Genomic DNA, 26520 nt, shown 5'->3' on the forward strand with positions numbered 1-26520 from the left:
GTATCTACCAGATACTTGTAAATTCGGTGTTCTTTTTTTTTAGAGGTTTCAACTTGAATATATTTTCAAAGTTTTTGTACACAAAGGAGCACATATTTTGTGAATTTTCGCAACAGTATTGAACAAAAAGAAAAGTACAACTTCCTGCAGCGTCGAAGAAATTATAAAAAAACCCCTTTGAAAAGAACAACAAAAGTTATTTTGTCAAAAGTTTGCTTACAGTTTATTTGGTGATTATTTCGTAATCCGCACAAAGTCGTTTCCACCAGCAAAACCAGTGTGTGAGCGTCAGCATAAAAATCTTGTCAAAAGCTACAACAATTGAAAAGCAAAACAAAAGCACCGGAGAATCAACTGCGGTCAGCTGAGACTCATACGCCATATATTCGTGCAACCAATTCCAACGCATCTAATCGAAACTCGAAAAGTAAAGCATAACGAGAAGATTCATAAAATGTGGTAGAAACATTAAAAATTACGAAATTTTTGTTTTGCTGAATTTTCACATTTCTCTAAAGGAATAAATCGTGCGTACGTTAATTCGGTGACTAATTGTTTAAAATCGGTAGTTCGTTCCAATAAAAACTGTTAACATTTTGTCTGATTTACACAAAATTGGCTGAGAAGGCTCAAGTGAAAGTGTCAAGTGAATCGAATTGGATTTTGTAGTCTGACACATAACGTCAACGAAAGCGCTGCAAAGCAACAGCAAAATTATCAAATCAAAAACAAATGGTGGCGTGATTTTATAAAGTTTTACCAAAAACGAATTTTAAGCAAAAAACCAAAAAGCACAGCAAAGCCTTTCGCAGTGTGGAAATATCAACTAAAACGTTTGCAACCGCAAAACGACCGATTTTTGCCCCTACAACAACGAGTGCAGCTTTATTGCAATTCAAAATAAATCTACAATAAATACAATAAAATGAGCGCATACAGAGAAATGTCCAAACTGGAGAATAGTCGGTAGGTGTCAACCATTATAACAAATTTTAAATACATATATCTGTGGGCATGTTTTTCTCTAAAAGTTTGCACGTTTCCGATTTGCTGACTTGATACCCCTGTAATTATCAATCTCTGTACTCGTGGTAGGGTCATCATCACTCGTGACAACTGAAAAACCACAACAAACACGTTTGTTAAATCAGAAGATGTCAGTGAAAACGAAAGGCGCACTGCATTTATCAAAGTTAGGTGCTTAAGGTCAGCGGGATGCATAAGCACATACACAAACGAATGTTTGTGCGGGTGCTAGCCAGTGGGCACTGCGATATTTATTTACCTCCCATCTCTCAGATTTATTAATCGCTTAAAAGTATTTAAATCTTTATTAACGGCTGTCTATCTCTATGGACGTATGTATGTATGTAACTTAAACGCTCTCAGTATGTGTTAAGTCTCTTTAGAAAACCTAGTCGTCATAGATACACACCAATGTATCTCACAAAAGTGTTGAATGAACATGATGTCGGTGCGTGTTGCCGTCACCATTCCTCAATAAAATACACGCTCTTCACATAAATAATATACATACACGTATGTACATATGTACGTACACATATAGCAGTTAGATACCACGCCACGTTGTGACGTACGTAGCATATGAGTATGGAATGATTTATCGTATGAGTCGGTAATGTGCCGAAGTGCCCAATGCCGGAGAGCTCATTGTATTGAATTTATTTAGTACAGTATCCCCAGCTTAATTGACCCCCGGCCAATTGATTTTCCCGCTTATTTGAACCACCTGATCTGCCAAAACTGTGTGTATAAAAGATGTGTAAATTTTTCCGCATAATTAAATCCGCTTATTTGGTTACGCCGTATTATTGATAAAAAATAAGTGTTATTGACAAAAATGTACATACCTTCGATTTCCTTCGATTAAAGGTTTTACCTAAAAATCTGGCATACTAAGAACTTCCGTATTTTAGTCTGAAAACAAGTTTTTGTGTGAATTATTGAACAATCTACAAAAAACATTACACCTTTTCAATTAACATTTCAAAAATATTAGAAAGTGAATTGATTCCCCGGTTTGTCGAACGAAAAATTGTGCAATTATCCGGGGTACACTGTATATGTATATGAATATATGTTTTTGTAAATGTATTTGTTCTGCCAAAACTGATTCTCCAATTAACTATTCTATTCAAAAAATAAATGAGAACTTCTTTTCGCTCATATGGGCTTGTACCAATACGTATACAGTGTTCATTTAATCACGCTTTCACGTGAAAATAGATTTTAAGGACAATATAGTTTATCCAATTCATTATAAATAATATTTTACGAAATACAATTTAAAATTTTATAATTGACTTCCGCTACTTTTGCTTCTACAAATTGTTATCCATTACTTTAAGTGCAGATTATTTTCGTTCAGAAAACAAACCCCTAAATTAATTTTTATTTTTTAATGTAATTCCAACCTTTGCTTGTATACACGTTATGTACATTTCATTTTATTTTTCTTATTTTAAGTATAGATTTCCGCAAATATTCTTTGGAGAAAAATATGTTGAATATGTCGGTGTTCCTATTTGTTTAAGTAATTTTTTTACAATTATTTCCAGTTTTATTAACTTAAGCAAGAAAATACGTTTAAGATTAGCTTTACTGCGATTTAATGTTAATTGATAGCAGTTAATTAACTCAAATGCAAGTATTAAAGAATGTTAGGAGTCAGTTTATATTCGAATTTTATATCGCTACTATATTTTAATAATTTTTCCCATTCTTGCTTCACTATACAACAATGATCCAATACATTATACGTACATGAATATGCTAGTCTAACAAATCTAAAATGTTTGTGCTGCCTTGCATTTGTTGTCTGTGAAATAGAAAAACTTCGTGAGTGGTGAAGAATGTGCTTAAAAGAGATACGCTTCGAAATCATATGAGCAGCAAGAAGAAGAAAACGAAAACAGCTGATTTTTTATGTTTTAGTCGTTTACAATTTTCTTATTTTTTTCTGGGAATCAATATTTTTTGAAGTTTACTTTATTTAACTACTTTTCTGAGTCCTGTTTGTTTGATGAGCTAGTACATGTAGGTTGTTTTCATATACATACATCCACACACCTGTTATGCAAATATGCTTTATATTTTTTTAGCATTATCATTCAAAAGTGCTTTTTGAAAATTTTGCGTTTCCGATTTTTCTTTCGCTGTTGCCGACTGTGTGCTTATAAACATTTCACTTTCACTTTGCCGCTATTTCTGCATAAGTATATATTTCTAAATCTATACTGAATCAAACAGTGCCTTAATGGTGGACATTATGCGGTTCTATGCTTATGTCACCCCAAATTGTAGAATCTAAATTAAATTTAGGTTATCATTGCACCCGGAAAATGCAATAGCTACCTTTACGAGTCATCCATCTATCATAGTAATCGATATTGATCGGTGATTTACATTTACTATCAGTAGAAGCTTTAAGATAGGCGTTAGTCGGCGCCAACTTCATATTACTCATGAAGACAATGAATCATTTCAATTAAAATACTGAAATTAAATATTTATAAATATAAATGGTTATTTGACTATGTAGACAATTAGACAAAAACTAAATTTGTGACACAGAATTCATAAATTCATACGAATAAACCGAAGGTCGTGCATGAACTTGCACTCGAATATATGGGAGTATACGTATTTTATATGCAAGTATATTTGTACCTTGGGCACACACACGTCTGAATTTTCTACGGCCACGAATTCGTACACAAGCGTTCCAAATAAAAACTACTTACATTACCTACATTTATTTTCTTTTACGTACACCTTTGTTATGGCCGATTTCGAAGTGCGTGAAGAAAAATGAATGGACAAAAAAGCTTGGTGCGACTTCGTAACAGAAGCATTAAAATTACAACAGCAAATAAGGCAATCGTGTTGCTATATGTCTGCCTGTCTGTGAGAAATTGCCCAACTTCGCAAATATTAACCTAACAAACTGATTTTTTCGATTTTCGTAGACGCTTTTGGTGGCTTTATTGCCTTCAGCAGGCAAGTTTTTAAACTTCATTACTGTCAATGTAATAACATTTTGTTTAGTGCAAAAAAAGGTATATATGTACATATGTATTTTGTGGAGTGCTAAATATCAGCTAAACTAAATGTGAAAATTTAGACATCGAATGCAGAGATCTATAACTGAATTCAAATACTGTAAAATAAATTTTATTACTGCTTAATTGTCAAGATAACCATTTAAGTAGAGCTAATGATTGTTAAGTAGTAGGATGCCAATTTGTTGACATTAAGTTTTTATGGTTTACTAACGAAATAGTTTAGAGTACAAAGTAATTATCGGTTTCCGCTACTAATAAAGCCTTTTAAAATAAACTGTTACTAGTGTTAATGCATTCTATAAACTACTAGCGATCCAAAAAGTCGGGAGGTTATTCCTGTAGGGCCAAAAAACAATGTTGAAGTAATTTGGAGGAATGTTGTCGGGTTGACAGTTCTTGGCCAGATAAAGATCTGGGGTCGTTCCAGTTACGTAGATCCGACTAACGTGGAAACGGAACTTCTATATTAAATAAAAGTTCTATATTAAATAAAAAATTGGGGTTCTTTGGGTTTGGTGGATGAGGATAGTTGTGACTTTTAAGTAACGACTCGATTACTTTTATTACAGACAACATATCGTTTCATGTTGATTTTAACTTAACAATTAAATTTATGTAATTATTCAAGATTTCGCATTTTAAATATACATAATTGATGCATTTTATATTATTTTTTTTTTTTGTATTATTATAACTTTATTGTTTTACAATAATTTATCTCCCAGCGTATCGCTGTCTTTTTAACCTACATAACCTATCACAAAAAAGTACCTGTGCAAATGTACAAACATACAAATACATATGTATATGTAGAGGTGTATATTATGAATATTTTTAGATATGAATATGCATCACATATTCTTTATCAAACAAACGCTGCCGCAAATAAAAATATGTTCCCTTAATTTCGACCGACTCTTCGATGAGCTTGCGTTCTCTTAAGCTTACACTTTCGGACGACCGTTTGCAGTCATTTGGAGCAAAACTACCGGCCCAGCCCACAAAACCAGTAACAGTGAGCAAAGTGCTGGGTGTGAATAGCAAGAGTAGCAAGAGAGTAAATTCAATATTCGCAAGTCATTTTGGTCATACTCGTAAGCTCATTACGTTGACCATTAACAATTCGCGAATTTGGGACCTGTGTCAAACCTCTCTTCTACTTTCTATGGTTCTCCCAAAACATTCTAGTAGCTTCTTCGTTTGTTTTTGTTTTTAATAGGTTATACTGAAAATCAGGCGATTTTGACGTGGTATTCTACATCCGCAATGCGCATGACTGACATTTGCGCAAAGATAAAAGCGTGAAAAAGCCGGGAAGGTAAATGCCGGCGTTAATTCGGCACGATGGTGTGATGGCATGTCGCAGAATTTGCTTATCGTACACAAGCATGTGGTAGCACACTTTTCGATGGAGTAAACATATATATGTACATACACAACTCCGTGATATCAATGTAGCTATGTGCCACTATCGTGATATAGCACTAACTGGTGCAAATGCAACCCGATTGACATGACCCATGAAGCCGTGATAAAATTTTGCCTTCAACAGCTTTTCGATTTCAGCGGATATCAGCATTTCTCTTTCTTCAAGCAACTCTTTAACGCTGTTGTGTAACTTCAGTTCAGTTAATATACATACATATGTATGTACACATAATGTTTTGGACACAAAAGCTTCCCATTCAATCAAAAAATTCCCCAAGCTTTCTGCTTAAATGTCGGTAGCCACATGCAACTTCGTTTGAGACGATGGCTACGAAGACATTTAACGACTCGTTGAGTATGCAATTCATCCGAACCGGCGGGGTATGGAATATGTTTTTGAATGTTCCGATTGGCTGAAAATATGGCGTGGTTCTTTCTTATGCTCTGTGTGCAAGTTGCAAGGTGACTGTGAAAGTGGTTCGCTTAGGCGAGTGCGGGGAACATGGGTGTAAGGTTTCGGTCGGGTATTGTGAATGACGTATGTATGTATTTATGTATGTATGCGTCAGTTTGTTTTATTTGTGAATCAAATTTGGTGGCTTTGAAATACAAAAGCCGGTAGGGTATTAGAAAGCAGTAAGTGAGGAGATGGTTGTGTGCAAATACGAAATTTCGGTGTTAAGGCCACCTGCAACTATTTTAAATTTAAATTACACCTCATTTAATTTCTTTTCGAGAGAATATTTGTTTATGCAAAATTCATATATTTGCCCATATATGACTTTACAGTTGGTAAAATAAACAAAAAAGTATTGAAAAAAAAAATGCTTTAATAACTGTTTGCCTTTGTAGTCTTATTTTCGCACACATATCAGCTCCAAGCATATGATTTGATATTCGCGTAAAAATTATTTTTGAGCTTCTAGAAAATTTCGTTTAGCAAACAGACTAATTTGAGTTCCACTGTGAGTGCAAGCGCAGAAAATCGCATACTTTTTGAATTGCAGTGTGAGTGTGACAGTAATTCATTCAATTAAGGATATTACGGCCTACCCCTACCCGCCTATAATTTCCATTGTTGAATTCCATGTCACCAGCTTGGGTAGTTCTAGAAATAAATCACCGGCTCTCGTAAAGATGAATATGTTCATAAAACTTAGTAAGCAGACGTCATATTAGCTGCTAGCTAGATCTTAATTTAAGTAATTTATAAATAAAAAAATTGTGTATATACATTCAAGTGTATGTATGAGTATTTATGAGTATGCAATAGTATTTATTGTGGAAAAAGCATTAAATGTGTGCTCGCGAGAAGCGATCTGGCTTGCTAATCAATTTTCATAACTGGCGGTTTAGCTGGAATAAAGGAAATGAATACGTATCTTATATAGATATATTTATTTGGAATTATGATTTATAGTACTCGAAGTGGTGCTGCGAACTATGTAGCCTGCTTATCGTGGCCGAGAATAACAAGAAGGTGACACACGCCTGAATCAGCTGATGGAAAATAACTCCGCATAGTTTTCCAGAAGTACTTACATACATACATACCTCAATGTATGCATGTGCATGAATATTTGTAAATATTGATTAGTGCTTTGAATAGTTTCCGCAATAGCAGATAATTATTGGAAGCTTTATGAATATAAGTCGATTCGTATGACAAAACCGGTAGCTGAAATTCTACTTAATAGCACATCAACTTACTTATCAACTACTCTGATAAGGTAACTCGTATTGCATTATGAATAACCACGTTTCTAGTGGTTATAAACTTAAGTTTCAATTGCAAGTGCACAATAATTAAGTATCTAAAGATAAATATACATGAGAGAATAATTAGTTGGAATTGTTTCAAGCGATCTTGTAAATTACAGCTGACGGTACATACACTTGAACTTAATAAAGGCATTTGCCACATGCCTATGAATAATACATATTTAAATGTATATTTGTAGGAGAATGTCATACCTGAGTTATTAGAGTCAGTGTAACGCCGATTACTGGCCAATATTTACTAATTACAAGAGTGGAATCTAAAAGTACCGAAAATATTAAAATGTTTGAAAAAAAAAGTTTTGGCTTAAGAAAGATATGTATTTAATGAAGGATATCTGAAAAGAATCTTCAAAAGTATGATTTAGTTCAGTTTATATTTCATTTTAGATTTTTGGCAATTCTAAGACAACTCAGTCAGTTTTCCTCCTCAATACTCTTTAAAGCAATTTCATTTATCTATTATAATTGGGTTCACAAGTTACACCAGTTTTAATATACTCTTGATACTCGGGACCTTAGCTTGAAAGTATTGCTTCATTAACTTTTTATTCCTATCCTAAATAATGCGTATAAGGTATTTAGCACAAACTTTAATGCTCTCTTTCGTGTACTTTTTTGCAGTTACCCTAGCGCAGATGTTTTGCGCATTGCACCCTGTTTTCTTTGTTTTCACTTAACAACAACTTTTATTGCAACAACATACTATAATATATTTAGTATTTGCAATATCATTATATTGGTATTAGAGGGCATCCCTGCTTGCTTTGCGTTGGCTAAATGCCAAGTTGTCGCTCACTTTTGCTTGTAATGATCGCTTTGTTTTCTCGATTAGTAATTTATTTTTATTTTAGCGCTAAAAGATGTACTTTTGTCAATATGTTGACATATCAGCCCAAGCTAACACCTACCGTATATGTATGTATATATAGGTGTATATGTGGGATATAAAATATAGCACAGATGGCCTAATTATCACCTGATGCTCCTCTTTAAGTAGCTGCTAAGTGAGAAATACGAGTACAATTGTGCTTTGTTTGTGCAACAAAAGTGAGATATACCGCAACAGACTTCGGAACAAAGTGGTACAAACTACATACATATAAACATGGGGGTATAATTGCATATAGTAAATGTCATATATACTTATATACATATGTGACAAATGTATTTTATAGTGAAATAGTTGAAGTAAGTGTCGTCAGTTATTTATAACAGGAGATTATACTTTTGTCAATTCATTCGTACAACCATTGTAGATGTACATACTATATACATATATATATATATATGAATTTTTTACAATGATATGGTGGCCTGACTCCATCTGTGGCGTGGTATTCTTGAACATACGATCAGATATTATACACACCTGCTCAAAATAATAGTTACACAATACTTTTCAAGTAAAGCTCATGAATATAAAGTTATATTTAAATTTACTTACTTATATTTTTCAAATATTTACAAGCTTATTTAAATAAACTTCATTAAAAAAAAGGAAAACAAACAAATGTAGATCCAAAAACATTTCATAGCTAAAATAAACTTGCTCAAACAATAAGTACACTTTTAATAAGACAATTATTTTGGAAAAAGAAATTATGATAAAAACAGTTTTGTTGTATATTTAATATTACTCAGTTAATAGCCAGTATATCCACCATTATTCTTTATTACTTTATTTATTCATTTGGGCATACTACTGATTCAAGTCTGACAGGTTTCTTTAGGTATCTCATACCAAGTTTTTTGTATGCACTCCCATAACTGGTCTTTGTTAGAGGAAGATTGACTCGCCAAATTTTTTTTTTAGTTCTCCCCATAGGTTTTCTATTGGATTTAAATCCGTGGATTGGCTTGGCCATTTCAAAACGTATTTTTTAACCAGTTTGGAGGTATGTTTTGGATCGTTATCTTGCTGATATACCCAACATAATGATAACTTTTCTTCAGCATGGGGTATCATGACATTTTCAAGTATTTCCTTGTACTCCGACGCTGTCATTTTGTTAGTTGTCCGGTATATAGGACCTACTTCATACCAAGAAAAACATCCCCACACCATGACGTTTCCACCTCCATGCTTCACAGTTTTTTTTGTGAATCGAACTTGAAACTCCTTTCCATTTGGACGGCGCACATTTCTCTCACAATCGTTTCCAAACAAATTTACTTTCGTTTCATCGCTCCATAAAATGTTTCTCCACTTTTTTGTTCCCTCAGGTCCTAACCATTCTAAATGACTTTTTGCAAAATTTAACCTCATATCTAAATTTTTGGATCGCATTAATGGAACTTTCGCGATCAAGAACTGTACTCATTTTTTGTGGCCTTCCACGAGTTTCCCTACTAGATTATCACTCTAAAGCATTTCTAACAAAATTATGAGACCTTTCCATTAATTTTCCAATTTTCTGAAGCGATTTTTCTTACTTTCTGCGGTTTGAAACCAGCCGGGCTTCTTCAACAGTGCAATGTGACTTCTGACCCATCTGATTAAAAAATAATTTAATTTATCTGCAGAATTTTGAGCTTTAATGAAAGAAAACGTACCAATTCAGATAAAAAAAACTTGAAAAACTGGATAAAACTAATTTTGTTTTCACAAAAAGCAAAGTTCACTTATGTGTAACTATTATATTGAGCAATTTTATTTTCGGAGAATTCACGCAAAACTGACACACGCATTAATTCGGGGGATCATATGCTTCATTCTCTTAGAAAGGGCGATGCCATATTGTCTCAATTAAACTTACAGCATAATTTGTCCCATACAACCCATAAAAAGTTTTTTAAACTGTTGACAGTACTAAGTTTTATCGTGTAACTATTATTTTGAGCAGGTGTGTAGTTTATACCCAAAAAATAGATACATACATATCCACAAGCATGAATGTTTAAATTCATGGTTTTACGGGTTTAAATTAGTTAGAGACATGAAAAAAGTACAACTTTAATTGTTTATATTTTGCATTATTAATTATTATTAAAAGCATATAAGATTAAATAAAGCTTTGTATTGAGAGAAATTAATAATTTCTAATAATTTCTTAATAATGAATAATAATTTAAAATTAGTGGTTTTTTGTCTTGATCCAGTTCTAATCAAAGCTCCTTGCGGTGACCATCCAACAATTCTTTTGCTAACTATGAAATGATTTAAACAAGTTTTGTTAGATTTACTCCAAACATTCAAATAATATTTCTCGCATATTCGACTTTAAGCGAATTCAAAAAGCAATTTTTCGGAAATTCTGATTAACCCTTACCCCTTAAATCGGCTATAAATTTGATTTATAAAAATATTCAAAAATTTAAACTTAATAATTTTCTGTTTATATATATTAGGTCAATATTCAGGTCAATAAATCACACTCATAATCTCATCTTTTAATTAATTGCAATATAGAATATGGTAATTAACAATAATTAAATTAAAAAAATTGTCATAAAAGCCAGCACCAAAAAAATGCGTGTACATGTGTATGTATGCATAAGAGAGTTCAATGAATTAGTTGAACTCTGTACGAAAATTGTCTTTACTTGTGAGCAGAAGTATGTTTGTATGAATCCACTTGTCAACAGAAATAAACTCAATTATTTATACATACAGTTTTATAGTTGTAGTTGTTCAATATAAAACTACAAGTATTTGATATGACCGCCAGACAAACCAGACAGATTAGATAAGAAATAGTAAGAGCCCATAAATGGCTTAGTAAAGGAGTGTGAAGACATCCAAACCCCACCCTAAAAATTACTCACACCTGATTAAAAGTGCAAATATGTATGTATGTATGCATGTATGTAAAAAACATATAACACAAATATTTTTCTTGCCGGTATCCCCGACGCTCAAATTCCACTAGTACATTGCTCACTTATTCTTGCAAACAATTTTACATGCCTACTTACATATGTAAATGTATGAATGCATGAATGATTAGAGACACTTTAACACTCACGCGTTATCGCCGGTTTTAACTCAAGAGCCATATGTGTAAATTTCTGTGTAGATAACACACACGCTCCTTGAGCTGGCTGGTCCTCTGGCGTGCTGATGTCTGGAGTTGCACGAGCCAGCTGCGTGACCACGGAAAAATCCATGTCTTAAGTTATGGCCAAACACATGCAGAGAGCTCTCTTTCATTCTATTCCCTTTGGTTTTCTATTATACACAATACAATAACAAATATAAACAAGTTGTAAGTTTACACTCTTAAAATTAAGGGAGCGATAGAAGAGTGAGAAGAAGAAGAGTACGCGTGCTTCCCAAATTATGTCTTCAGCGCGCGTTTTTGGAAATGATAAAGCAGTTTTACATTAAAACAAGGGTGGGAGCACATTGTATATATGTTTTTCGTATGTACTCAAGAGCACTGTATATAGGTTGCCTTCGATGTCACGGCGTGGACGCGTGGTCATAGCGTGCGTACGATCAGTGACAGATGTAGACGCTCAACAGCTGATTATTGGGCATTTGGATGCACATGCGGCATGGTGGTGGCCTTTAAATTTCATGAATTTCTGTGAAACGAGCAATGCATGGCTTCATAACGTGGTGGAGTTCACGTAGCACATTCTCAAAATTCGGGAGATGCCCCAAAAAAAGCTGAACGAAAACTTCTCAGCCTGTTTTTTCATACATTGAACCTAATGAAAGAAACACATATCGTCACCTAAAATGCAAAATAACGTAACATCACTTTTCATAAGATTACAGGCGAAGTAAAAGCGATATAAAAGAAACCACTCATATAAAAACAAATTTTGAATTTGGTTATAAAATGGTTATATGTATGTACATATGTATGTATATTGGTTATATCTGAGAGCGGAAGCTGAAAATTTTATGCTACATATATGTACATGCATACTTATGTGATGTAATGTAGTGAATCGTAGGCAATAAAAAACTCTTTTTCGATTTTTGGTTGCGTTGTTTTGAATTTTAGGTGACGATATGTGTTTCGTTAAAAGTGATCAACTCCATTCTAAGATAAGTGGCAGACCGGTTGGTGACACATGTACATACATACATATACCGCGCTGCGTTTCGATCTGTTATTGTCTTTCGCAACAAAAGAATGATGTACTTCTTTTGAAGATATTTCCGCATTTTTATTAATTTATTGGCGTTACTATTCCGAATTTGCGATGAAAAATAGCAAAAAATAAATAAAGTGCTCAAAACATCAGAAAACTTTTCTAATTAAAGCCACTGAATATTTATTACTTATTTTTAAAAGATAAGGCCATTAAATTTAACAAAATGCTGTCTATTCCGAAAAAAGGCCTCTCATGTCAGATGTGTTAATGCATATTTATAACTTGAACTGGGCATATTAGGTTTGGCATGAAGTTTGTAACACGCAGAAAGAGACGTCGGAGATATTAGAAATTATACAGTTTCATTACAGAGATATTTTGGATTTGCGGAGGTATAACCGAAGTTAATGTTTTTTTTTATTTTTTTTTAATTCTTATATTTTTGTTTGTTAATATATTTACGAATATATGCATGTGCGAAATGCAACCTTTCTTACCAAAACGTCAACCACAACCAGTTAGCGTTTATCGGATATCTGTGCGCTTTATTTTGATTTGCAAATTTAATGAGCACAAGGAAACCATAAAAAATTACGCATAAAGCTCAGCACTGGCTCGCCACCAAATTAACGACCAGCCAAGGCGAACTTTGCTGCGACCAACAAAAACTAATACAAATTAATAGACCACTATAAAACAATAAATCGGAGTGATTGCACTTGTACAGCTGTCAATGGTTCTGATTCAAGTGCACGCACATACAAACATTTGCATACTCGTAGACTACTGTAGCTACTGACATAATTACGTATTTGTGATTTGGAAACCACATATATTTTTTTATACACATACATATATGTATACTATTAATACATTTATATGTATATTGACATTTTTTTGCTTTGTATATTAAGTTTCGAGATTAGCCAATTATTGGTCATGATAAGAAACTACTAATTTGGATTCAGCAATTCAGGGAAACCCACGAAATTAGTAAAATATTTACGAACATGAATTAGCCCAAGCGTAATTTACGCGATAATATTCAAATTAACTTATAGACTTACAAATGCGTAGTATTTGCTTTTTCATTCATCATTTAACATTTGTTGTAAAATGTTAGACCCAAAATTTATGTTGGCTCAACACATCAACGAAAATCATTTCTCCTGGCAACTTTTTGACCCGTAAAATAATAAATCTTAACTAAGCTCATCGCTACAAGACTATGCTTTGCACTAACGATGACTATTCGACCGTCAGTGCATTTCGGGGTAGAGAGCAGCGTAGCACACTTACTGAATAGTAGATTTTCAGGTGAATCGGTCAATTTTTTGTCACAGCACAACTCGCACAAGTCGGACAGGTTCATTAATATGCCCAGCTTGTCGTCGGTAGGACCCATAAAGCATTCGGCTGTGTGTGAGCGTGCATTTTTCGCACTTATTTGCAGCCGCAAATGCTCGGCCAGCACTTGGCCCCGCCGTGATATTCAGGGGCGTGTCAGTCGTCACCCACATGCAGGCACACCAACGGGTGAACTCATAAGCACGTCGCGGACGTAAAGTCACGAGCGGGAAATTTCTATGTGTTCGCAGAGCGCAAAAACGCAAACCAAAGGCGACACGTGTATGGCTGTGCGATTTAAAGCAAAAATATCCGTTTGTATATCTATATACATTATACGTTTGTATATATGTATTTGTATGTGTTCAGTTGCTCATATACCTAAATGAATGCGAAAGGAAGCAAATATTTCGACTTATGAATTAAATATGACGGCAATGTAAGCCAATCTGACGGTTTAAGCGACACACGCGTTCTGTGTCTACCTGTCTGCGAGCACGCCCGTTGTCGATTCGCGGCTGTTGAAAGCGTTTGTCCAAAACTAGAAATGTCGCGCTCAAATTAAAGCACACGAGGCTAAATATTTTTAATCCAAACATACGCTTGTGTGCGCATACATCAGCCGGACGCTGGAGAACAACAACGGCGCAACTGATGGCTGTCTAGTTGTACTTGGTGTTGTTGGCGACAAGCCTGACGGCTAGTTTCTACACACGCCAGCAAATAAACGGCAATAATATTTCAATGTTGTGCGCCAATTTTTTCAATAGTCAGCCAATGGCGAGCGAGCTGTTTTGCTGTTGTTGTTGTACGAATTAAAAAACAAAGTACTGTTGTTCTGGTATATAGTATTATGAAGCAAGATAAGCTTAAATTTGAATAAACGAAGAGGCGGGTTTAAAATAGTTCTGAAAGTTGGTAAGTCAACTTTTATTTAGTGGCTTTTTGTTAACAACCAATTCATTGAATTGAAAAAATTGAAAAATAATTAATTCGGCTGTGATCAACCTCAGGGGTGATATGTAAAAGCTTCTTTAAAATTTTGTCATGCTGACTTTGACTTATTTTAAACACGCTTTGAATGCCAACACATTTGCATAGAATCCAACTTAATCACAACAACAATAAAAGTAATGAAATAGCGAAGAAGCCGAGCGACTCAAAGCTTGTTAGTCTATAGCAGAAAAACAGCAAATTCGGCATTACGAATGCGCGCACGCTCCATCAAGTAAAGCGCTGACAACGTCCATGAGTACGAGAAAAAGTAAGATTTGGTTTCTACAAAGGGTTCCTAAGCGGAGGGCTGAATAAACGAGCCTTTATAACATACGAGTATATACAGTTACACGCTTGCGATAAAATAAAGCATAAACCACCAAATCAGGTAGACTTGCTGTCTACAAGCGGACAATCTAAGTTTAGCATTAGAGATTCTGACTCGAGTATCTCTGAGGTGACGAGTAACTTGGCAGGCTCCACTTGTTGATGCGCTGAAAATACGGACTGATTTATGACCATTTAGCTGATACAGATTTTGTGTTTTATGTTCGCTTGTCTGTGAAGTTTCGATAGAGTGTAGGGTTAATTATTGAATACTTAGCTCTTCTAATATGGTTTCATGTTTCAGAAAAAATATTTCGTTTCAAAAATAATTATTTTTGCGCACTTTGGTTTATTTATGTTATTTAAATTTGACTTTTGTTTCATATTTCCAGGAACTGCCTACGTCGCATTGCGCGTCACGATGAGCCTCAATTCTCCAAGGATAGTATTGTCAATGTTATGGAAAAATTTGTGAAAACCGTTAAAGTGATGGATGACACTATATTGGTGCCATGCCTGCTAATGGATCGACAGGTTCGTACCTTCAATGAAAAAACATTTGCATTTATATTTGTAATGAGAATCGACATTTTTTGAATGATTTAATAAAGACTATACGTAGTATAATATTATACCGAGTTTGCCAATAGACATGATATGATTGAAAAGTGTCCTTTCGGCCATTTTGAATGATCTGTAGTTTTGAATCATCGTAAACCACCGTAAACGTCGTGAATTTGCCTTGGAACAACTTGAAAACGATAACGATTTTTCGATTTGTTTAAGAAAAATATGTTGTAGAATGAAGCTAAAATGAACAAAAGTGTCGATTATTTATGAACAATCATTACATTCACCTAAATTGACAGTTTAGTCGATAGAACTTTTTTCGAAATGAAGTCGGTGACACCGTAATTGTCAATGGATAGTGGTGTAAATCGATGATAATCAACTTTTTATAGCCGCAATTGGAAGGAATTGATCTTAATAACATCTGCTCCAAATAGACGAAGCTACGTGCCACACACCCCATGCAACACCGGAATCATTGCGAGGAAAGTTTGAAGATTCCAAAAATTTCAAGAAATTGTGACATTTTATGGCTCCCAATAAGTTGAGGCTTTACACCATGAGACTACTTCTAGTGGGTTTTTTGAATGCAATAAACCAGACTCTATTCAAGCTTTTGAGCAAGACGTACGACTTGATTGAGTCCTTAACAAATAGTGTGTTTTGTTATAAAGAAATCATATCATATCATTATTGGAAAACCCTTTATGAACTGATGCCAACACGTGAAGGTATTTCCCCAGTCTTGACCCTTGCAAGGTTCAAGAGTTTCATACCAACTCACATCGGTTGAACCCAAACTTAGTCCTTCCTTGTTATGTTAAGTTTTTATATTTTAACACACTTATGTAAATTTAATTAAATATATATGTACATATAATAAATATAGAAATTTATATATCATTAACATTAAAATATATACCCATTTCACCCATATGAGTTTTCTGCTCTTCCGTACACAGGTCGGTGATAGCACAGATATTATACCAGCACCTGGCAAGAATTCCACCGCCAATCAGCACACTATGCAACATTCTGCCGCACGCAGCGCTGCACACTCCAAAAACGTTCATGAGTTCCTTAGCTCGTCGGAGCTCTTCAATCTCTATAACATGTTGAATGCGCTCAAGACTGATCTGCTTTGGACAGGAAAGGACGATTCCGAAGACGACGACTGTGTCGGGAATGAAAAGCAAGGCACAGTCGAAGTGGAAAATCTATTGTATTCGCGTTACGATTCCAAAACATCGGATGCGGTTAGTGTGACCAGCAGTACAGAGGCCGTTGCCGCAATCAGCAGAAACGCAACCAATTTGAACGCCACTGCTGCCGCAACAGCATCGACCGCAGCCGCCCCCAGTCAGACAGTCAGCGTCAAAGGACACAATCGTTGCCCCTCCACTGCCTCGGTGGCTTCGATTGTTTCCACCACATCGGCATGCAACCTAAGCGATTCGGAGAGTGAAATTTCAAATGAAAATGATTCGGGCATGGAGTCGGAAAGCCATAAGAGTGACAATCAGCCAAGCAGCACCGAGTCCGTAAGCGGTAGTGATGATACCGAGTCACGTGCCGCTGCAGCCGCCACATCCACCTCCAACGCCGACAAAGCTACCGAATTGGCGAAACGCTGTCGGCGACATTTGAACGGTCTCTACCATTGCCTTGAACAAATGACAGAGGCGGCACATTACCTGACCGTTAGGTACCAAAGTGATATTGGCCCCGTTTAGAGATGAACTGCCATGGAGCTGTGAATAGAAAATGCACAGACTGCAGCGAGCAAGTGATCCCCTAGCGGTTGTGCGCAAATTGAACGAGTGTATTAGGTGGGGTACTATGTTAGGGAGGGTAGTCAGTCTCTTTCTTGGGGGCCGGGGTCTTATATGTGGGTTTTTATGTAATAATTTAATAATTTCTGTGTCTCTTTACGGTTTTAGGGTTAGGCAATTGAGAAGACAGTACCCTTACTGCACTTATGCCCAGACTAGCGGTTACTAAATTCGGATTAAAAAGATTGTTGGTTTCGTATTCGATTGTATAGTCGTATTGGTAATGTGACATCTATTCGTTGTTGTAAACCTTGAAAGAAATCCAATGTTTCAAAAGGGTTCAAAGGTAACACGTCTTTTGTTCCAAGAATGTTTGATCGTGCAAACCACTGGGTTTAAAAACAACAATCTCTATCGGTAACTTTTGTAATGTGACCAAGATGGCGTTGGTGTTGTGTGCCTGTTTGGGCATAATGCTCGGGTGTTCACTGTCAACTGTTTGTATGCTAAATAATACCACACTTTGTGTGTGTAAGGTATAAGCGAAGTAGGTAGCCTAAAAATTTTTAGTTTAAAGAACAAAATCATTGAAAATGACTAAACGATATACCACTGAAAACTAAATGAACAAATAGATCAAGTAAAAACGCAAAGCTAAAGTTGTAAGAGAATTATGTAGCAACCGGAAACAACTAAGAGAAAAAACAGATGAAGGAAAAGCGAAAGTAAAAAGAAGTAGAGTCAAGACAGCACAAACGATTGTTGGACAAGAAAAAAAGCTCCCTTTTAATTTAATATTGTATTGTACAAAAACAAATAATTTCTATTTTTCCATAATAATGTGATATAGAATTGTATGCGGTATCATGTGCGTTGCCAAGCGCCTACTCCTCTTTTTTGGCATCAATTAAGCAAAGAGCTTGACAAAGAAGCCAGAAAAATACAGAAATGATACAATAAGCAAACCGTATATGAAATTCAATTTGTATCTCTAAGATACAGCACTACTGAGTGTACTTTGTATGTGTATATACATACTATTGCACTTGGACAAATTTATGTAGTAACAGAATACAAGCGTATGTTGAAATAATGAGAAGTATAATAAAAAAGCCAAAGTTATTAAGTGAAAGCTAACAGTGTTGTCTTCTTTGCTTGGGGATGGGTGGAGAAGAAGAAGAAGAAACGTTAAGTTAAAACTGTGAGCCATTAGAAGCAAACTCGAGGAGTCTAAATTATTAAACCGTTGCAATATTGAAATAATATTTCCAGCGAATTTCAGAAATCATAGAATAGTTTTGAAAATATTTCAAAATTCTAAATTTTTAAACCTGTAGGAGCAATTAGACAGAATATGAAGCGAATAAATTATTTTAAATTGCATATTGAGCTATGGAAATGTTGCTTCGGTCTGTTCGAGCCGCGTTTTATTGCCACCAGTGGCAACCCCGTTACAATAAAGTACAAAGACCGCTGATGAGAAAGCGTGGCGGCTTTCGAAATACACACTCGGTCTGACGGCGTTGCCAACTATTCGCCAAGGGCTAGTTGACTTTGTTGGTTAACAGCATAGCGAAACGAAAGACTTAAGCAACGAACCTGCGCTTGAACGAAACTCCCTGGGTGTATCTAAGCTCATTTGTGTGTTCATCGGAGGGGGCGGGCTTATAGCAAATAAATAACGCTGAAAATTATTGAAATAAAAAGCTTTAATTTCCATGCAAAAGTTGATAAAAAATGAATTTGATATTCGTTGTTGAGTACACCAAATCATAATCGCAACAGCTCAAGGAGTATTGGAAATAGTTATTAAATGACTAAATATAACAAGAATAGCTTGCATTTAGGATATTTCGTTGCATTGTTAGCCAAATAAAAAATAGTATATAAACAAATTATGTATTTTGGTGATTTGTATGAGTTCATCACATTGTATTTATGTCTATATTCTCTATATTCACAAGGTTAAATGAAAAGTTTTACCTCGATGATTATTCTGAGTGAGTGCATAAGCAAAAGTATAAAACGTAATTATTTTTTACACCTTTGTATATGATTATATGTATGTATGCACTTTACTACTTTTATTTTGCTTATACTCGTGAATGTATGATTTAACTATGATTGCACATATGTATTACCTACACACACATATATATACATATATATTTATATATGAAAATATTAATAATAACACCTTTTGTATATTCAAACATTAGTGTATATAAATTAGATGTTTACTGATGAATACCGGTGAAACTATGATGTGAGAACGATATGACATAATGTAAATTTAAATTAAAAATAAACAAAGATTATATATATTTAAATAAATAAATAAATTTAAATATATAAGATTTCAAATATATAAAAAAGTTTTGTTTAAGATTTCCAAGAAGGTATTTATGCAGTAAGTACAGCCGGTCAAAGGTTGGTCTGCCGAAGGACAGTTTAATTTATTTTCTTTTCCAATATTTTTATCGAAAAACAAACGAATATGAAGATGAACAATAAGTATCCTCTTCCTCTGTTTCCCCTGACATGATAAGTTGAATACAGAGCTGGAGTGTTTCCATCCAAACGGTCGACGACTAGTCAGCATAGCCGCTGTCTCTTCATTTGTCCCATATAGTAGGACGGGGATGATGAGTGACTTGTAGTTTTTCGGGGACACCAAATTGAAACATAGCGGCTTAAGGCAGCTCCTTTTCATGCTGTCAAAAGCAGCTTTGAAATCGACGAAGAGGTGGTGTGAGTCGATCCTCTTTTCACGTGTCTTTTCCAAGTTTTTGATTTTCCAGACTTATGCCATATTAATAAGGTCCAATCAGTTTGTTGACGCTACACTTAAATTCCAATCGTCTTAAATGCTTTCGCCGGACCATATTCTACGAAGAAGCTTAAGCATGCTCCTTATCAGTTCTTCACCGCCGTATTTGAATACCTCTAAATTTTATTAAAAATACCTGTGCAATAGTATACTTGAAATTGTTTCCAATCTGAAAATATAACATTTTCCCCATATTTTCAGCTCTTTGTAGCTGTCATTCCAAAAAAATATATCCGTTAGTATAAATAGTAGTCAGAAGGGTTAAGGGCTGGGATWATGCCTGCCTCTGTTTTCCAAAAAAAAAAAAATAATAATAATAATAATGACTTCAATTCATATGACACCAAGTTACCTTGTACCTGGCTACTCTTAAACATTTTGAAATGGCTGCCAGAGTGATTGCCTAAGTTTTTTCTGGTTTTTTTTTATGCTCTTGAAACGTACTGCTGTAGATTATAATAGTTTTGTTCACCTAACGGTTGTTTGGGGTTACATATATAAATGCAATTGGGCGATAGCTTGATCTGGACCCTATATATGTAGAAAACGTATAATGCCGGATGACTTTATTCCCTATGATTGCTGATGATGTGTGGGTAACTTAATGAATCTCAGTGAACATTTTGTTAAATCGGGTTGATAATATCACCAACTCCCATATATCATACTAAATATGTATGTATTTATACACTCGTGGCCATGCAAACCTTACCACTATACCGTCAAAATTTTTTTTTGTCTTTTTCGTTCGTTCGGGATTTTTTTTTTTAATTTGGTTTTTTAATCTTTTATCTCTTACATTTCGTGCTCATTTTGTAAAGCTCACTAATTTTCAAAAGATTTTGTCTATTGTTGAATGTGTTTTGTTTTTAATTTTTAATATTTTTGATAGATAACATGTTACTTATTTCTAACTGAAAAATACCGCAAAAAGTACCACCATAAAGTATTATCAAGTATGCACAACACTTGAAAACTTTTAGTGATATGGTTTGCGGGGCCACGGGTGTATATATTCATATATTGCTGCTTGGATTCCGAACCGTTAGTTGACGGTATTGATTCTTGCAAGTTGCAAAAGTTTAAAATCTTCGGTTGCACCCGAACTTACCCCTTCCTTACTTGTTAGAAGTTATTCTTTTTTTAGAATATCTTACATTGTTAATGGAACACAAAAAGAAAATTTGTGCAAAAAGTTGATTAAACAAATATAATACACAACAAGAAAAAATGTTAACTTCGGCTGCACCGAACCTAATATACACTTCACAGGTGCATTTCTTTTAGTAACTATGTGCTCAGTTTGTACAGAAGCTATATGCTATAGTATACCGATCTGAACAATTTTTTCGGTGTTTATAATAGGTTGTCAAAAAAGTCTTGCGGTTTTTTTTTATTTTATATTTATATTTTACAACGCTTTGATGACCCAGGCCTTAAGGGGCGTGGCGCATCTTCGACCACCTCTACACCAGAACGAAAACGTTGAAACCATCGTTGTGCGGTGGAAATGGAAACTGTATCGGGTCCATAAACTGCACAAATTTTATTGGCGGCTTGAAATGCATTTTTGCCTTTATCGTAGTAGTACTGTAAAATATGCCGTATTTTCTCTTTATTTTGCTTCATGTTTGCGACGCTATAACTCACGAAAAAACACGTGTTAGCGCGTGAATGAGCTTTCTAAAAAGGTATACCATGACCCGATGCGACGAATAAAACTAGAACTACGCGCTCTCAGCGCCAACTAGTGAAAATACCGATTCCGATTGTTCAGATATCGGCAGATCCGACAAATGAGCAGCTTTTTGAAGGGAAAATGACGTTTGCAAAATTTCAAAACGATATCTTAAAAACTGAGGGACTAGTTCGTATATATACAGACAGACGGAGACGGATGGACAGACAGATAGATGGACATGGCTAAATCGGCTCAGATCAACATCCTGATCATTTATATATGTATATATATTTTATGGGGTCTCCGACGCTTCCTTCTGGGTGTTACAAACTTCGTGACAATTTATATACCCTGTTCAGGGTGGAACAAGAAGATAGCTAGAGCATATTGCCGCTTATAAGCTCAAAACGCTAATTATATAGGCCAAAGTGCATTCAAATTGAAGTGCAAATCGATGTGCCAGCACAGAAAGTAAGATGTCGAAAATGTACGATATGTGATAGATATGTGATAGATATGTTAACTCATTTAAAGCAACTTAAGCGGAGCTATGCCTTGAAGACAGTTATTCAGAAAGCAGAAAGAGCCAACAAAAGTAATTGATGAATACGCGAATTTACTTGTAATTTGAGAATTATATTATCAGAAAGAGAAAAAAAAAAACTTGTCCATAAGTTGCAGTAATTGTTACTCAACAGTTATTCCAAACGCAGCGCAAAAAGTGTAAAACAATTTGGTTCAGTATGAGTTTCGAAAACGAATGTATGTAGAGACAAAACAACAACACCTTGCAAGCCAAAATAGATACTTTTACGGAAAGATAAACTAGTTATGCTATATTTTTAAATTTTAAATTTAAATTAATCTTTAAGTGTAGTTTATGTATATTCGAATGACATTTGTTCATGAAGCATTTTTTGGCTGCTTGTTTTATAAATTAATTTATATACAGACATTTTCACAGTTTGCCATTTTAGTGGCACATGCCAAATTTAGAAAATTTGTATAACCATCTACTGCTATCATAAAATTGAAAAAAAAACTTTCAAAAATATACACAATCAAAAAGCATACAAGAACTTCCTATAAAACTCACTAATTATTAATTGAGTTTGTATTTTTAGAAAATATACTTGTTTGTGCGAAGACACCGTCAACCAAGTTCATTCTTGCGAATAGTCGTTGATCTTGTGCCATCTCTACGACTTGTCTCCTTGTGTGTGCATATAAATTTCAAAAACAAATTATCAATTTGTGCTGACTAGCCTTCAGCAGGTGGTCGATTAGCATTAAGAGTCTGTAGTTTTTTCTTGAAATGAATGTTAAAATATTTTGCAAAGAATATTCAAACGAAAAGTAATTTATTCTCTGCCAAGCAAAACTTCCGACAATCGCGTGGCCTGCGTCGACGTTTAACCTTTGAGGAACTTTTAATTAGCCACCGCAGCGCCGAGACCATAAACGGAAGTGTGTTGACTTTATAAATTCATACTGTTTCATGTTTCTGCTTCGCATATTTTGTATTTGATAACTGGAATTTCCTGATAGTTGACTCTACAGTTGACTATATATATTGTATCCATACATACATATATGAATGAATGCCAATACGAATGCTCAATACAGTTCATTTAGTTAGTTGAAAGGGATCCTCCTCTAAATTTAGCATTTGTTGAGCTAGAAAAAGATTCCCTAAGAAAATTTGAGATCTAGATATTATTTAATTTTTCCTACCTTACCTCTTGAAAATGAAATTGAAGGCATTTTTTTGGAGATTTGAACTCCATCCGTTCGAAGTGGTTTGATTGTTGCTTTATATATGAGTAGTTTATTCTTTAGAGTGAGACGGGTTCTTTTGATTTTCGCGTGGTCTTTCCGTGTACATGTCCTCCCAATTGTACTATGTTCCAGATACGTCCGTGTCAATGTTCCAAAACTGTCTATAGCGATAAATTCCGTTTGCGGAGGAGTAGATACATTTCATACATAATATAAAAAATTTCAAATAAACTATCCTACTCTCGTTTTATAGATTTAATCAGTACTTACAATAGAGCTCAAACATCGTACGGTTACACCGTTTACATCAAAACTCAAAAAGCTATCAAAATTTTAAACTTTTTTCGACTATTTTACCTAATCACTGACTTAAATTTGTTAGTGAAAGAGATAGAGAGAAACCGACTATATAAACATTTCGAAGAAAATAGTAAGCTAACCTTTATTTGAATGTTAAGTGTTTTTACGAAAGTTGTTCGCCTGCGGGATAATTCAACATAACAGCTGAAACGACTGTGTTAATATAAATATTAATTTGCGTTTCGAGCTCTTGACGCACCCTCTATTCTTTTTGTTCATTTTAAATTGAGCTCTTTAATTTTATGACAATTTTTTAGTTTCAGTCTTTTAATCAATAATCATAAAATGTTCCTTATCTACCGACGCCGGGTATTTTCTAAGACGGTAAAACATAGCAAACATTTATTTGGGTAATTTATAGATTTTATTACCTTAGCTGAAACCGTCCGGTCTAATTTTCTGCTAAAGTAAAAAAGTGAAATATAAATATATAAAGAATAATAAAAATTCATTTCGAGTAAAACTCACTATGACACCTGTATTTCTATTTTGTCTATTTTGCACCTGTCCTTCGTTTTGGTACCTTTTTACATTTTATTTTTGGTTTTTGGGTACTTGTCGAGTTATAAGGCGTACACAAGAACGCTTTCTGTTTCTAGGTGCACTAATGTTAACCACAGGGACTTCAAAATGTATCTTCGAAATAAAACTAAAGTCAACAATTTTACCGGAATGTCTGTTACTGACCTTCTTTTCGCACACAAGGAGATTGCTAGATGCCTTGTGTCGTGTTCTGTAAGCAAACCATTTATATTAATTTGATGTGGTGACAAAAATGGTCATCCTTCAGCAGGTCAGTGCGAGCTCACACTAATTTCACCAATTAAAGTATCGAGTGGAAGTTATTACTGTGTATAATACCAATTGATATCTGTTTGCTTCCTCATAATTATGTATAATGAAAAATCACGTAGCATTAGTCATTGCTATGAAACGACCACATAGCCACATTTAATAAAATGAGATTAATTTCGACATAAAAGTAAGAAATGCATAACTTAAATATTAGAAAAGTAATATTTGGGACACATTTTCATCTGAATATACAAAGACTTTATACCCAAAATATATTAAATAATGAAAATAACAAGAAAATACGTTAACTTCTGTTGCACCAAAACTATTATACCCTTCACATATAAAAAAACTAAACAAGTGCTTGATCGTTTAGTTTGCAAAGGGGAAATAGGAAATATGCTTTAGTAGTCCGATCTGAAATTTTTTTTTCAAAACCTACCTTTGTCTTCGACGATCAATGTCAAATTTTGTGAAGATAACTTGTCAATATCTGATCGTTTTGTCTGTATGACAACTATATCGACAGTGGTATAAATTGACGGTTCTGACAAATGAGTAAAAGTGTAAGAGTAAGTGTAAAGTTTTAGGCCGATATCTCACAGCCTGTAAATACAGAAAGACGATCATGGCTAAATCGACTCAGCTCGTCACACTGATATATATGTTATAAGGTTCTCGACGTTTTCTTCTGGGTTTTACTAACTACGCGACAAATTTAATATACCTTTTTCAAGTTATAATTCTTCTTTTTAACGCTTTTGATGGGTGATGGAATATAAGTATATAAAATTATAAATCAAGTTAGTATTTTTATACAAAACTTTGAGTTATTTTCTAACAAAAACCTACGTTTTATTATCTGAGGCTAAAATTATCTAAAATGAAATTTAATTATATTATGCATTTGTTTTGTCCACACAATCACTTTTGTGTTTTATCATTTGTGCAATCGGCGAGCAACAACAATAACACAGAGTACAACTCAGTTATGCAATAACTATTTTAGTAGTCAAGCCACTTAATTCGTGGCAATACCAGAAAAAGAAAAGTAATATTTAAAGCAGTAAACGACAAGCTGATAAGTGTGGACAAATCGATATTTATCTACATTATTCATAAGACGGGTGAAATGCAAGCTCTAAAGTACACCAGCGATCGCCTGTTGCCACTGATAATACAAATAATGACGTTTGTCAAACCCTTCCTCGTTATATGAAACTTGCCGAATATAGAGATATGAATCTTTTTACATTTTCAGAAAGGTGAAGTGAATAATTTTTAATTTGTTGGCTCTAAATGCTCCATGCTTGTTGAGACTTAATGAACGTTTTGAATAAAATTTGAAAGAAAATATTAAAATAAAACATCACATGTCAAACATTTATAAAACCATTGCCGAATATTTCCAAACACCTAGAAATAATTCGAATTATACCATATATGGTAAAAACAACATTTTGCAATATTCCATCCATTATTTGCTTCAAATATGTACATTATTGTGCTTAAAAATATGTTTTTGAATTTTTTTTCAACTCTTACGCCCTTAAATGTTGGTGTAGCTTAAGTCTAAGGGGTCGCAATTTTTTTTAAGGTTCCCATACATCCAACATAGGAATTTTCGTCTTTTCATTCAAACTAAAATTTCACCAACTAATTTTCTGAACATAATTTTAACTTTATAAATATTATGAATATTCACATAGCAAAAACTAG

The 26520-nt window shown here is 34.2% G+C and overlaps 1 protein-coding gene across 1 annotated transcript; it reads left to right on the forward strand.

The window, feature by feature from the left end:
* Positions 1–518: 518 nt before the first annotated feature.
* Positions 519–17317, forward strand: LOC108977121 (the record flags this gene model as incomplete). Its single annotated transcript, XM_018946661.1, is given in 3 exon segments — positions 519–966; positions 15407–15548; positions 16547–17317. Coding segments are annotated over 3 exon segments (954 nt in total).
* Between the last annotated feature and the right edge of the window lie 9203 nt (positions 17318–26520).

This window comes from Bactrocera latifrons, unplaced genomic scaffold (assembly GCF_001853355.1).
Source record: "Bactrocera latifrons isolate USDA-ARS-PBARC rearing strain unplaced genomic scaffold, ASM185335v1 scaffold_84, whole genome shotgun sequence".
NCBI classification, from domain to species: domain Eukaryota; kingdom Metazoa; phylum Arthropoda; class Insecta; order Diptera; family Tephritidae; genus Bactrocera; species Bactrocera latifrons.